This window comes from Podarcis liolepis (genome assembly GCF_965112155.1).
Source record: "Podarcis liolepis genome assembly, chromosome: 9".
NCBI classification, from domain to species: domain Eukaryota; kingdom Metazoa; phylum Chordata; class Lepidosauria; order Squamata; family Lacertidae; genus Podarcis; species Podarcis liolepis.
The window spans coordinates 50,695,256-50,709,836 of NC_139564.1; the positions used below are offsets into that span (position 1 = coordinate 50,695,256).

At 41.8% G+C, this 14,581-nt stretch overlaps 1 protein-coding gene across 5 annotated transcripts in view; it reads left to right on the plus strand.

Annotated features, from left to right (window-relative positions):
- STOX2 (storkhead box 2) overlaps positions 1 to 14,581 on the plus strand; it is a 134,460-nt gene that overhangs the window by 52,261 nt on the left and 67,618 nt on the right. For 2 of the 5 annotated variants that reach the window (XR_014515818.1, XM_083459825.1), the window contains exon 1: positions 2,438 to 3,788. The exons of 2 other annotated variants lie outside the window; for them this stretch is intronic. Coding sequence is in view for 1 of the 3 variants with exons in the window: in XM_083459825.1 (XP_083315951.1) it covers positions 3,623 to 3,788 (166 nt within the window). In the remaining 2 variants the exon portion in view is untranslated. Of the gene's footprint in view, positions 1 to 2,436; positions 3,789 to 14,581 lie in introns of those variants that run through there. One more of the 5 variants, XM_083459827.1, reaches the window with a different exon arrangement.

Genomic DNA, 14,581 nt, shown 5'->3' on the forward strand with positions numbered 1-14,581 from the left:
GGTCCACAACCCCAACCATATCTATGGTCCTTAATTCACCTTTCATTCATTACTGTAATGATCAGCTGAACAGCAGCAAAATTACCTATGGAAGGTGATATTTAAAATCCCCTAGAGAAACATGGTGACCTTGAAGTTGGTTTAAGATTCTGACTTGCTCTCAACCCAGTAACCGCAGTTTCTCCGTTTGGATGAAATGGGAACTACCATTTATATATTTTAAGCTGTTGAGAATTGCAGCATGGCAAGAAAAAAGGAGGGAAGAATGTTTAGCAGCAAAGTACCGTATTTTTTGCACCATAACACTCACTTTTTTCCTCCTAGAAAGTAAGGGGAAATGTCTGTGCATGTTATGGAGGAAATGCCTATGGGTGGCATGCCTACGGATTTTCCTCCTCTAAAAACTACGTGCATGTTATGGTCGGGTGCGTGTTATAGAGCGAAAAATACGGTAATTTTCAGGTGGGGACCCGGGTGGCGCTGTGGGTTAAACCACAGAGCCTAGGGCTTGCCGATCAGAAGGTCGCGGTTCGAATCCCTGCAACGGGGTGAGTTCCCGTTGCTCGGTCCCTGCTCCTGCCAACCTAGCAGTTTGAAAGCACGTCAAAGTGCAAGTAGATAAATAAGTACTGCTCCGGCGGGAAGGTAAACGGCGTTTCCATGCGCTGCTCTGGTTCGCCAGAAGCGGCTTAGTCGTGCTGGCCACATGACCCGGAAGCTGTACGCCGGCTCCCTCGGCCAGTAAAGCGAGATGAACGCTGCAGCCCCAGAGTTGGTCACGACTGGACCTAATGGTCAGGAGTCCCTTTACCTTTAATTTTCAGGTGGCAACTTGGGTGACTAATCTCATGTATGTAACACTGGATATCCCTGGGCAGCTTTGAAGTATTGATGACATCTCTATGAAAATAAGTGGCAGGAAATGTGTTCTCAGGGACTAGGAAAGGAAAAAGTTCTTCTTAAAACATTTCTAGTCCTAGTGTGGCCTTCATTGACTCTGGGGAGCAAAAGCTTTGTAGTGACTAGTGAGCCCAGCAAGGAAGAGAGAAAAATGTCGCGGGCTCTTAATCTGTTACTTTGCATATGAGAAGTTAACCCTTTCAAGTCCACACTGAAAACTATTGTTGGAAGTTCAATTTCACTACTCTCATCCATTTCTTCAGAGTATTGTTTACATAGCATAAAAGGACTTTTTTAAAAAAGTGAACAGGTGAATGGCTAATGAAAACATAGAAATGTGTGTGTGCTGGAAGGGTAGTAGCCTCCAAAGAGGCTCTTTATGTCCTGACTGTGACAGAGACATGATAAATAGGGACTAGAGAGAAAATCTTCTCTCTGGTCACACCTAAATTTTGGGACTCTGTGTCCTTGGAGATTTTATTGGCCACCTCTTTTATGGTGTTTCGCCATGAGGCAAAACCTTTCCTGTTTTAGGCAGGTGTGTGTTTTATTCGGAAAGTTTTTTTTACCTGGAGTTGTGTTTTTTATCTGACGCCTTACTTTATCTGCTGTTCTAGTCTATTTGTGTTATATTGTACCTTATAAATTTTTATTGTACTTTTTGGTTGCTTTTGATTGCTTTCAGCTGCCCAGAGTGGAATGTAGGCACCAGATAAAAATGTTCCTATAGATAAACAAGGCCTCTGAATTGTTTGATAGTAAATAATGTTATTCCGAATGAAAATTATTGGCCTTAAGAGCTCTTGCGGTTAAAAACAAGCATAGTTAAAATTCCTTTTGGTGGAGAGGTAAAAGGGGTGGAGGGGGTGGGGGTGTGTGTATCCCTCCAAGTCTCCAGATAGAACAGAATCCTACAGCCTTCCCACAGTCATTCTCTGGCTGCTTGGGTGCTCTCCAGCTCACAGACATCCCAAACAGAACTGGACCTCTCTCCTTTTAGTACCCTGCATGCATTGTTGTCTCACAATGATTGGCTATTGGACTAGAAACAGCTGTACCAAGCCTTTGGTTTGCAAAAGAGATTACAGGCCTTTCTCATAGAGTCTGATTGGTTGGCAGTGTGTGCTGAGAGAGAGAGAGAGAGAGAGAAGGGCCAAAGAAGTAGTAGTAGTACTAGCTGCTTCTAGCAGTTTGATTACCGGTACTTTTGTCCTAGAGTTCCTCTCCAGCTGTCAAATGAATGGGTTGCCTCCACCAATCTCCCTCCCCACCCACCCTTTCCAACATCAGTGATTGTTTGGACAGGCTAAGAAATCTAGCAGGCAGGTCTGGTTTCAAAAAACAAAACAAAACAAAAAAAGGCGTTTCTGTTTTTTCTTTGTAAGAAAAGAGAGGAGGTAGAGGCTGGATTGTTATTTTGAAAATTAAAAAAACCCCACAACTTTGTATGTAAATACTCACAAGCTGATTATAGGCTGGGGCACAAGCGAAGGTTTGGGTGAGCCCAGGGCTATTTTACATGAGAATGTGCTGCCCGACTGGCTGAGCGCGTCTAACTTAAGGCAGCTCCTTGATTAGCATAAGACTGGGTGGCTGCCTTGTTTCCTGCCTTCAATAGCTATTCACTGTAGTCGAGGCGGAGAAGAGCAGGGAGGCAAGGCAAACGCACCGGATTTGCAGAAAAGCAAAGCGCGTTTGGCTTAATCTCGCGGTCCGGCTGCCCCCCAAGGCTGGAGGAGCTGGCACGGCTCGACGGGCGCAGACGTAGGCAAACACAGGCGGTGATGGGAAAAGAGGAATAAGCGTGCATGCGAGAAGGAAGGAAGGAAGGACGGCCGGCTGCAGGAGCCTGGAAGAGACGGGACTCGGGAGCCCTCGGCCATGATGACCATCTGCATCGAGCACCATCGCTGCTGCTTGTAGGTTTATGTACACCTTGAATGGGCGCGCGAGCGAGGGATCCTTGCTCTGCCAGTGCGGCAGGAGGAGCTGCGAGAGCTGCTAACGGGGAGAATGGTCGCTGCTGCTGCTGCAGCCATGATTTTTCGGCTGCTCCATTGATGTTTTGCTCGGATTCTGATAGGTTGGAGGAGGGCGGGGGAAGCCAGCCTTTGGCCGCTACCAGCACTTCCCCGCGATTCCTATGGCATTGCAGACCCGATGCTGCTTTGCTTTGCTCCCTGCCGTCTTTCGGGTCAAGCCCAAAGGCAGCCTGCTTTGCCTAATTCGCCCGGGCCTTTTGTGTTGCAGATCACAGTTGGCCGAGCCTTTCTGTGCTGAATCGACCTATTGTTTTGGGACCCCAGAGCTTCCACGCTGCAGATCGCTTCTCTTCTCCCCCCTCCCCCCTTTTTTTCGGTCGCTCTCCTCCTCCACCGCCACTACTCCCCCCCCCCCGCCTTAGAAGCCACATAATTTGCCTCTCCTGCACATGACTCTGGAAGCTACAAGCCGGGTTTGAGCGCCAATGAAGTGTAATGCATTGTGGGACGTGTGTAAAAGAATTGGATCTTTCCAAGGGGGGAAAGGAAAGGACCTGCGGTCTGCTTGATGGACAAGGTAGTGGCAAAATGTTGCTTGCAGAGCCGACCCGAGCGGTGCCTGTAAAGAGACGGGTGTAAAACGAGTGCAGCGAGCAAGCCGTGAGGCCTCCTGGCTCATGCCGCTCCTGCTGCTGCTGTTGCTGCTGCTCGTGGTGGATTAGACTGCAGGTAGCCTCAAAATGAAGAAGACGCGAAGTACAACCTTGCGGCGAGCCTGGCCTAGCTCTGATTTTTCTGACCGGGCCTCTGATCGCATGAGGTCCCGCAGTGAAAAGGACTACCGCCTGCACAAACATTTCCCCCCAGCTTTCCTTTCCCAGGCTTCACGGGGCTACATGACATCTGGTCAGTAACTGGCTGTGTGTGTTTGTGTGTGTGTGTGTGTGTAGATCTGTATGTTTGTTTCAAGGCATGGGCTCGCATGTTTGTTTATCTCCCCTGTGCTGTGTAAAAAAAAAAAAGGGTTATCTTGTGACTGATTAACATAGGTTGTAATGAATAATGCAATTTCTTTTAAAGCTCACATCCACCATTTTGTACCTCAGGAAGATTCACAGCAGGGCCTGCTCAATATGGTGTTTAAAGCCTTCCAGCCCCCCCCCCCGCTTCCCCCTAAAATAAATGGAGAGAAAAATGGTCAGATCAGTATTTTCAACGAATCAAAATGCCTAGTAGATGTGATCCCAGAAGTCTCTCCCCCCCCTCCCAAATCTGCATCCCTGGTCTCCTTCTGCTAAATCATGATTACCAAATCAGATATTGTCTCTTAATCCAGCTAAATGCAATTATCTCAATAGGCATTTCTGCGTTTCATTTTCTAAACAACAACAAAAAGTGTCACTGCTGTTGGGGGTTCTGTGAATAGAGCCTTCGTGTCCCAGTTGACTGTTTTTGTCTAGGGAAGTTCTTTTTGGTTATACAAAAATAAGTATAAATATAAACATTTGTGTGTTAGGAGGACAGGGTGTCTGTGGATATGTATCACATGTGTATGTTCATCTATTCAATTGCTTCAGTGGAAGCTCTTTAGAAATAATGGACACTGCACCAACATGCTTGTGCATGCATGGCAGGATAAGAGCACAAACAATAAAGCTGTGGAAGATTATAACAAGGGGAAACAGTCATCTTTTAATAAAAATTATGAAAGGAAATGCCTCATCCCTCCCTTTTAATGATGCCTTTATATTCCATTCATTCTATGATTCCCTTTTGAGATGTTCAGGAGGGAACAGGAAATAATCTTTAAGAGAATGTTGACGAGAAGGACAAAATATCTTGGAAGCCTCCTTTGTTGTTTGAGTGCTTCGTTAGTGTGACAATCCGACATAATGTTTCATGACCATGATGCCAAATACCCCATTTATCATCAAGGCATATTTTTCCCTGTGAGACTCACTTTAGCTTAGAGAAATGAAGATTTCTTATACGTATCTAGAAAAGGTTTTCCATCTCCTTCCTGTATCCCATCCCCAGATTCAAGTCAAACTTAGTGGTTATCAGCAATTTACATACCTAACTTATTCCTTTGCATTCTAATAAATATGTCACTTTAAACAGTACTGGAGCAGATTCTTATGCTTTAAGAATCTCTTGTGAACATTCTTTTGTCAGCAACCATAAACATAAAAAATAAATCTTTTATGGAAATATTACTTGACTAAGTTTTGGTGAACAAGCTTATCTGTTTTGCTCAGAAGGTATGCATTAAATGAAATGACAAGTGTAATTTATGCTTTAAGGAGCTGAAAGGCAACTATATTGTTTATAGTTTGGTTGCTGCAGTACATATAGCAACACACCTATGAGAAATCTGGCCTCACTGTATACACCTAGAATCTGAGCTGGTGTTCATTATCACAGTGCAGTTTTTCCCCCCTCCCAAAAAAGAGAGAGATTTGGAACATTTTAGATCAGAATGATTAGATAATGCCCAACAGAATAGACAATTAGTTTTCTGCAACTGTATTAAGACTATGGAGGGGGGGGGAAACAGGTTTCTTTGTTTTTCTTGAAAGCAGTGTTGTTGAAAGAGTTGTCCTTTTAACAGATGTATTTCTCCTAAGAGTTTTATAGGTGACAATTAGCATGAATTAAATGCAAAGTATGTGTGTATTCATAAAAACAAACTCTGGAGAGTGGTTGCATGGTCCAGTTTGATTATCAATACCGAGTTGTCTGATTCCAGAGGTGTGTGTATGTGTGTAAGTAATATAGACACATATATGAGTCTGTACTTGTTTGGGGGATGGGAAGGTAATGCCTATTGTGTCTGGACATTCTAAAACAGAATGTTACATCTTTGAATATCCCAGAGGCAATAATCTGCAGTGCTACAATGCAAGAACGTATGGTGTGGGGGGTGGGAGAAGAGGGAGCAGGTGACACATCCACTATGAGTAATACACTATAATTGTTAGGAGTATAGCACAAGTGGCAGTTGAAACAAGAATGATGTAAAGCAAATCTAGCATGTGATACTGTAGCTGGAAAAGTAATTTTGGCCTCTTTGTGGGTTGACTCTCTCTCTCCCTTTTTTTTAATGAACTCTGTCCTTTGCCTTTCCAAATATTGGTTTTGGGAGGAATGGGTACTGTATCTAAACACTTTGGCTATTTTAAAAGGAAGCTCTCTTCCTGACAGGAAATCTATAGGAAGTCGTCTTGCATAAAAGTAGCAGTGACTGTGAATACAAATGCTTTCTTTGTCACCCAAACTGTTTTACAGGAGAGAGGGCCTTGAAACACATGGGCTTTTCAAGAGGGCTGCATTCTGTTTATCCAGTCATTTAGCCTAATTACTATTAGTATTGTTGTGGTCCCTTTTAAATAAGTGCTGTATTGTTTGGGAGATAGGAGACAATGTTGCTTACTTGGGCTTGATTGTTTGAGCCCAAGGACATTGAGGGATGCAAGCAAGTAGATTGTTTTCTTCTCCCTCCCACACTCAAAAAACTGTAAACTCATTAGTATGCACTTTGAGTCTTCGGGATTGGGCATGGGTTTATTAAGCAAGATCTAATTTAAAATTCTTTTTTAAACGATTCTCTCTAACCCCTCCCCCACCAATACATGTACACAAGATCTTCATGACTGTATCAGACCAAAGGCTACTGTAATCCAATATCCCAGTTCCTACAGTGACCAATCGGATGTCTTGTGAGAGGCCCGTAGGCAGGACTTGAGCACAATGCCCCTCTCATGCTGTGGTTCACCAGAGACATGCTGTTTCTGATCCTGGAGGTGTTATACAGCCTTTGTGACCAGTAGCCATCACTAGCCACATCCTACAGGAATCCCCTTTTTTTGAGCCACCTGAGTTGGCGGCCATCATTTGGTGGTAGAGAATTCCATACTTTTAAACATGCGCTATATGAAGAGAAGTACTTTCTGTTGCCTGTCCTGAATCTCCAACCATTCAGCAGCATTGGATGACCCTGAGTTCTGGCGTTGTGACAAAAGGAGGAAAAAATATACCTACCCACGTTCTCCGCACATGGGTAATTTTATGCAGCACTATCATGTCCCCTTTACTCAGCTCTTTTCTTTTTTTTATAAAAACCCCAAACAGTGTAACCATTCCATATAGGGGAGTTGCTCCAACCCTGATAATTTTGGAACCGAAGGTCAGTTTTCCTGTAAATGGCTGTAAGAGTTTTGAGTGTTGTTTAATTATTTTATTTCATACAATTTGCATACCACTCGATTGTAAAAGACCTCAAAGTGGTCTTAACACAGTTACCAAGAATTGTAATCTGACAGGGTATGTGCTTTTCAATAACAAAATGGTCCAAATAATTACTGTAGAAGTGCAACTGTCTACAAAGTTGAATGGGAGAGGGCTTCTTTTTAAAAAATTGCATTTACTTTATGAATTAGTAATATTATGAATTTATAATAAAAAACACCAGTACGTAATGTTAGCATTTTGAATACTATTTTGAGTGGGCTACTAATAAACAGTGAAATGTTTTGAAAAAGCTGATAGACAACCCATGAAGAAACTGTTAGGTAAAGTAGTGATATTTTCACGGTGAGATTCTGTGCCTTTTGCTGATGAATAATTGTCTATTGAATGGCCTCTGCTGAAGTTCAGAGTTTCTTTAGGCTTCTGAGCAAGCATAGGGTTCAGAGGCCATGCAGAGAGTTCATTGTTCATGCTGAAAATATACATATCTCATAAGAAAGCATGCTGACTTTTATGCCTTTGAAATAAGTAGAAACTGCAACAATAAACATGTTTGACCTTGTATCTAGAGAGAGATTTTGACTACTGGTAGGTCTATCCTAATAATTTTTATAACTTGAAAATGAGAGTAACAGTAGATACTATAATAGTGATGAATTATAACCAATAGGAAACAGTCATGCTAAATAACAACAACAACAACTGCTAGTATGCTGTTTATACTTACTGAGAGTTTAGAAAGCAAAGTGTTAGTGCATTTTGCTATTGGCCTGGGTCCAACTGCAACTACGTGGAGATTTCTGGACACCACGTTGGCGACCACAGTTTAAAAGCCTCTGCCTTAGTCCATGGTTAATACCATTTCCATTATAACTCTTTGTGTTTCTCCTTCTTGCATACTGGGACAAGTGAATTGTAAGAGCAAGCTACAGTCAATCAGTATAGTTGAAATCATAGAATCATAGAATAGTAGCATTGTAAAGGACCCCAAGGGTCATGTAGTCCACCTCCCTGGCAAATAGACATTCCATTGTGACAACTGTATCTTAGCTTTAAGGTGCCATTTGGCACCTAACTAATATATCTGAACTTCTAACACTGCCTCTCACTGCCTATCATTTATTTGCACTTAACTATGTATTGAAAGCCCATTACTTAAATTCATTGCAAGAAGATGAGTTGTAATTAAGATAGCCCATGCATGTTTTTGTTTGTTTAGTAGATTTATATTCCACTTTTCCAGCAGTCCTCAAAGTGGCCAGTAATCCTTCTGAAACACAACAGATATATCAAGAACCACATCCTCAAAAAAAGAAAACAGTTCTGGTGGGGTGGGAGCTGACATCAGATGTTCCATCTCACAAGTCAGTTGCTATGTTAGCTCTGTGGGGATCGGGGAGGGGACAGTCCAACTGGAACAGGTCCTGATGTTGCCTTTATCTGCCTGCCTGCCTCTTTTCTTCCTTTCCACAGGGCAGCTGGTGCCAGTTGGCCCTGTGGGGGTGATTGGGGAGAGGACAGGGTTGCCATATGTCCAGAATTTCCTGGACACAGCCAGAATACTGCGGGCGGAAATTTGCTAAAATGTCTGGGAAAATGTGGACTTATGGCAATCCATGTCAGCAGTGTCATTTTCCATAAAAATAGCTCAAAAACTTTTTTTGCGATTTTGCCAAAGAAGCTCAACAACTTTGGGCAACACTAAACAAACAAACAAAAAACCCCAGGGTGAAAAAAGCTAATCAACTTTGTGTCCGTATTCTCACTTTTTGAAACATGGCAACCCTAAGTATGATACACATACAATATTTGTTCCATCAGAATCTGATTAAGCAAGATGAGTGTGATTGAGCTACTTTCTGCACTGTCTGCTGCTAGCAGCGGTGGTATATAAGGTCTAAGGTATATAAAGTTTTGAACAGTCTGCATGAATGTCGTTAACTCAAAATATATTAGTAGTGGCTAAATGGCAGAGACAGGCTGGACGCTGAGGACTGGTGAGTGGATACCGATGAGTGGGCACTGGGAGAAGCAGGGTTAGAAACTGACTTGGAAGAAGGGATCGGTGAATTGGGGTAACATATAACAGCCAGGAAACAAGAGTCAGAGGCAGGAGAAACTGCAAGATTGGAGAGTGGAAAATAGGTGTGGGAAGGGGAAGAGATAGGTCAGACTGGTGTAGATGCAAGGGTTTCTACACCACCACCTCCTGCCCCCACCTCTCCTGCTCCACTCTCACCCAGGACCAGGAGAGGATTGAAGGAGGAGCAGAAAGTCACATGTAGACAGCCTTTGCCTGCTTGCGTGCATCTCTGATAGGGGAGAGATATAAGCTGAGGTTGGGGTGGGAACTCTATGTTGCGGCAACTGCCTCATTGGGTGCACACTTAGGAGTAGCTGACAGACATAGGACGGATGGACATGCCTTTCCCTAACTTGTAGGTGTGTTTTTGACAATAAAATTTATTTTCCCCCTATTGCTACACCAATATATTTGTTTGGAATAGTGAGGATGTATTGAGGATACTTAAATCTAGTAAACTCCAGTTTGGGGCTGCTCCTGAGTTTGGCTCAAAAGCTGCTGCTGCTGCTGAAAAATACTGTGACTGGGCTTGCTCACTGAGGCAGAATATCAGCAATATATTGTGTCACTGGTTAAAGAATTGTACTGGCTGGCAGTTAGCTACTGGGCTAAATTCAAGATGCTGGGACTGGTGTACAAAGTCCTGTACAGCTTGGGACTAGGATACCTGAAAGATTGCCTCATTCCTTCTGTATCTAACCAGCTATTGTGCTCCGCAAGAGAAGGCCACCTGCAGATGCCATATCATGTGTAGGTCCATTCCTTCAAATGTAGGAATTGGACCTTTGGTGTGGTGGCACATAGCCTTTGCAACTCCCTCATGTGATGCATCGGATAGACACCCTCTCTACCATCTTTTTGACACCTATTTATTGAAGACCTTCCTTTTCCAACAAGCATTTTAGGTTGAGAATTTTATCCCGGTTCGCATCTGTATTGTCAAAGTTTTTGTTGTTAAATCACTTCAGTATGTTTAGTGGGAAGTGGCTCATGTATTAAAAAGGAACCAAATGCAAGTCTTGCCACCAAGCAGAAGCTTAAGCACTAATTTTGTTAATGGAGGAGTAACCTACTTGTTCATGTTACTTGATGAAATGCATTGAAAAAGCCATTTAAAAAAGAGATTTTTGGGGAAAATCTCAAAAAGAGATTTTTGGGGAAAACCTCAAAAGAGAAACTTATATTGAGCTTCTTAATACAATTTCAAATAAAGGTTGGTTGGTGCTCAGATAAATGAACAAAGTGACTAAAATACGCATAGGGTCACTTGTGCTTCTGAAATTTGGGCTGCTTATTTGAAGAATGGAAACATGTTGGCTTGAAAGACACTGTACTGTGATTAATTTAGCAACCCTGTCATGTTACTTCAACTCAAGTTTTCCTTCAACTCAATATTAAGAGTTTGTTTCCACTTCTGATGCAATACATAAAATTATTGAAAAACCTGCCAGTGGTCTTTTAGATATTGTTGGACTCCAAACTCTGTTCAGTCCAAGCCAGCATCACCCGTGTTTGGGGATGAGGGGAGTTGTGTTAGTCCAACAATGTTTGCAGTGCCACATATTCCTTGCCCATGTGCTCTGTAATAGAGGCTTGCCATTACATAGGGTGTGTAAGAACCTAGTGCAACATAGATATAAAGGCAAAGGGGCCCCTGACCACTAGGTCCAGTCGTGATCGACTCTGGGGTTGCGGTGCTCATCTCGCTTTATTGGCCGAGGGAGCCGGCGTACAGCTTCCAGGTCATGTGGCCAGCATGACTAAGCCGCTTCTGGCGAACCAGAGCAACGCACGGAAACGGCGGTTGCCTTCCCACCGGAGCGGTACCTATTTATCTACTTGCACTTTGACATGCTTTCGAACTGCTAGGTTGGCAGGAGGCAACATAGATATACTTGGCTAGAATTCTGTTCCCAAGTCTGAGGAGCAATATAGTATTTCAGCCTGAGTTTCTGACTAAGACCAGGCAGACCCCGGCTCAAATTCCTACTCAGCCCTGAGACATATTAGGTTAACTTGGACCAATCACATGCACTAGTTCTAGCCTACCTCACAGACTGTTGTGAGAATAATAATAAAAAAGTGAGCATGAGGAAGTAATATATTTTTTGCCTCTCTTGGATGAAGGAGAGATAAAAATTAGACAAGGCACAGTGGTTCTGCTCTTCCTTTTGCACCTTGCCTGTTGTCTAATTTTGTATATTTTCTCCATGACAAGGTTTGTTAAACCTCACCATGTAATTTGCAAAGTGTTGGTCCAGCTATGCTAAGTTGCAACTGCCCTGGACGAGCATCCAACTGTGAATTTGCTATGGCGAGATGCACATACATCATGTTTCTTTTTATAAAAAGATTATTCAAAACATTTGCGCTGCATCTTTCCACTAGAAGGCCCTCAAGGTGATCTACAATCCAAAATAAAACTATGGCAAAAGTAACCCACTTAAAATAATCAACAAACACACAATTGTAGCAGCTGCAGATAAATTGGAAGACAACAAATGATACAAATATAGTTTTGTTTACTAACACTTGAGAGAATAAAATGTTTTAACAATACTTTAAGAGGGTAGGAACAAAATGAGATCTCTGGAAAGATCTCCTCATTAGCCACCCACCAGAGGCAAGATCTTGAATGATGACCTCAGTGATGAACAAGGAAAGGCGTTTATATCCCCTGACAACTGCTTGAAGTAGTCTCCTACTCTTTCCTGTCTTAAATGTATCGAAGAGATATCATTTTATATTTATAAAGCAGCTTAGACCAATCCTGTACATGTTCTTTCAGCTGTCCTACAATATATAGAGCGTCTTCATTTTAGGTAAATGTATGTAGGATTGAAGCCTTAAGTTTGTGGTGTTTTTTGTTTATTTAATTGTTTGGGTAATGGCATTGTTCTAACTGGGCAGACATTGCTTGAGGACTATTTAGGTAAGTGAAGGATAAAATGGGCTGACTTCTTAGGTTAGGGCAAAAGCAAAGAGACATTGCCTCTTGCTACCATTTTAAATATGGCTGGCGTACACATGTGGTCATTGTAGAATGATTGTCCTAGAACCACAACTCTTCAATAAAATCATGAAATGTCGTTAGGGGAACCTGGCTTTTATAAGAATATTCCAGAATTCATATTCTTTTAATGCTGCTGAGACCATTGATTGACCTGTAATCAAATTTGATTGGTTCTACTTAGCGCTAAGCAATGGTTTAGCACCATGTGGATAAGTATTGGCAAGTATGAGCTCTTACGCTTCCTGTCTCTTCCTTCCATGCACCCAGGAGGAGGATCGCTGCTGAGTTTACTTTTAATTTCAAAAACTAAACTCTAGCAGTATGTGTGAACCAAGAATTCTGGTTTACAACCAACAATGGTTAGTTGTTAAACAAGCCAGCTACAAACCATGAAGTTGGCGTGTTTAGCATCTAACCATTGTTGGTTGCAAACTAGAATTCCTGGTTCACGGTTCACACATACTGCTGAGTCAGGGGTGTCCAGATGTTCTTGGACTCCAACTTCCATCAGCCCAGCCAGCACAGTCCAGTGGCCATGGATGATAGGGACTGTAGTTAAAAAGCATCTGGACGGCCATGGCTCCCATTCCTGCACTAAGTCACAAATTGAAAGTAAACATAGTAGAAATCCTCTTTGTTGTGTAAGAGGAGAGGAGACAAAGAGGAGTATGTGAGCTTTGCACAGACCTGCTGAGATTTATCGATATACTGTAGTGCTGGATCATGGTACTAGATGTGAACTAACCAAGAGTGTTTTTATTGTGTTTGAAGTGCAGGAAAGTTTTTATCTCCCTTTGTTATCAACTAACTTGTGGATAGGCTTAGATAAGCCTAAACATAATTTATCAGCTTTCCATTTTTGAAACATATATTTAGCAATCCTGGCATTGGATAGTGTACTGAATTATTTTTTTTAAAAAAAAAACTTGAAATTTTGTGAAATTCTAATGTGTTTTTGGTAACATCATGATCTGTTAGAAATCTAAAATACAATGCTTCATTGTCGGTTCAGCTCACTGACCAACAGCTTGAACTGCCATAACATGCAAATTTTCTTTTTCTTCCTACCTGATGACTGTATAAGGATCCTTCCCTTTTCATAATACTAGCAGGAGATGATTTGGAATTACTGTTATTAAGTGGTGGTATCACTTTTACCATGTCAACCAATTGCTTACCAACCAAAAATAACACTTTGTTTTCATCACATTGTAGAAAATGTGATTCCTGTTATTTGAAAAGAATAAGGAGGGGTTCCTATTCAGCTCAGCATAAATGCCGTCTGCTAAGAAAAGCTGCAGCCTCTTAATAGAAAATTCAGGCAGAAGTTTGTTCATTTTATAATATATACCCCATGTTGCCAGGAACACTAAGATGACAGTTTTGTCTTGAACATCAAACAGATATTGGTAGTTCTAGCACTGAATAGGGTGTGAGTAGAAGACCGAAGAGAAAAGAAATATTCAAATATTTTTTGCTTAAATTCTTTAAATTTTTGAACTGCCATGCTAAAATGGGTATAAATACCACAAATGATTTGTGAATACATTATGTATTGGCCATATTTGTTTACATAGTTAAATTGTAATAATATGGATATGGATCAGATTAAGAACAGCCCTGATGGGTCAGGCAAAAAAACTGTGTCCAATCCAGCATCCTACTCCTATACTGACCAACCAGATGCCTACATCAGGGATGGAGAACCTCTTGGCCTCCAGATTTTATTGGAGCCCAAATCCCATCTCATGTATTATGTCAATTGTGTCCACCAGAGAGTTCTTAAATAACAACGTGATTTAAATTCTCCCTAAGAATGGTGTCTTAGAACTGGAAGGTGACATTTAAAAGGAAATCCAGAGGGACTCATTCAGAAAATTATTAATTTTTTAAAGTTGCACCCTGCTTTTCAGCATATCTGGGCCTCAAGTGGCTTACAAAAACAAACAAAAACCATAGAATATACAAAATTTGAGGCATAAAATTAAAATGATCAAGCATCTTGCTAAAGAAGAATCAATGTAATTTCTGGAAAGGTACCCAAGTCCTGTCTTACAAAGCTTTTAGAGTTATTTGAGCGTATCAGAAAGCATGTGGATAGGAGAAATCTGGCAGACACTGTATAACAGGATTTTCAAACAGCTTTTGACAATGTCCCTTACCAAAAGCTCCTGGGCAAACTTAGCAGTCATGGGATAAGAAGATAGATAAAGAACAGGAAGCATAGAATAGAAATAAAAGAGCTGTTTTCACAATGAGAGGGTGTAAGGTGTGGTCCCCAAGGATCTGATTTGGGACCTGTGCCTTTTAATTATTTACTGCTCACCCCTAAAGCCAGATCATTAACGTAGCCAA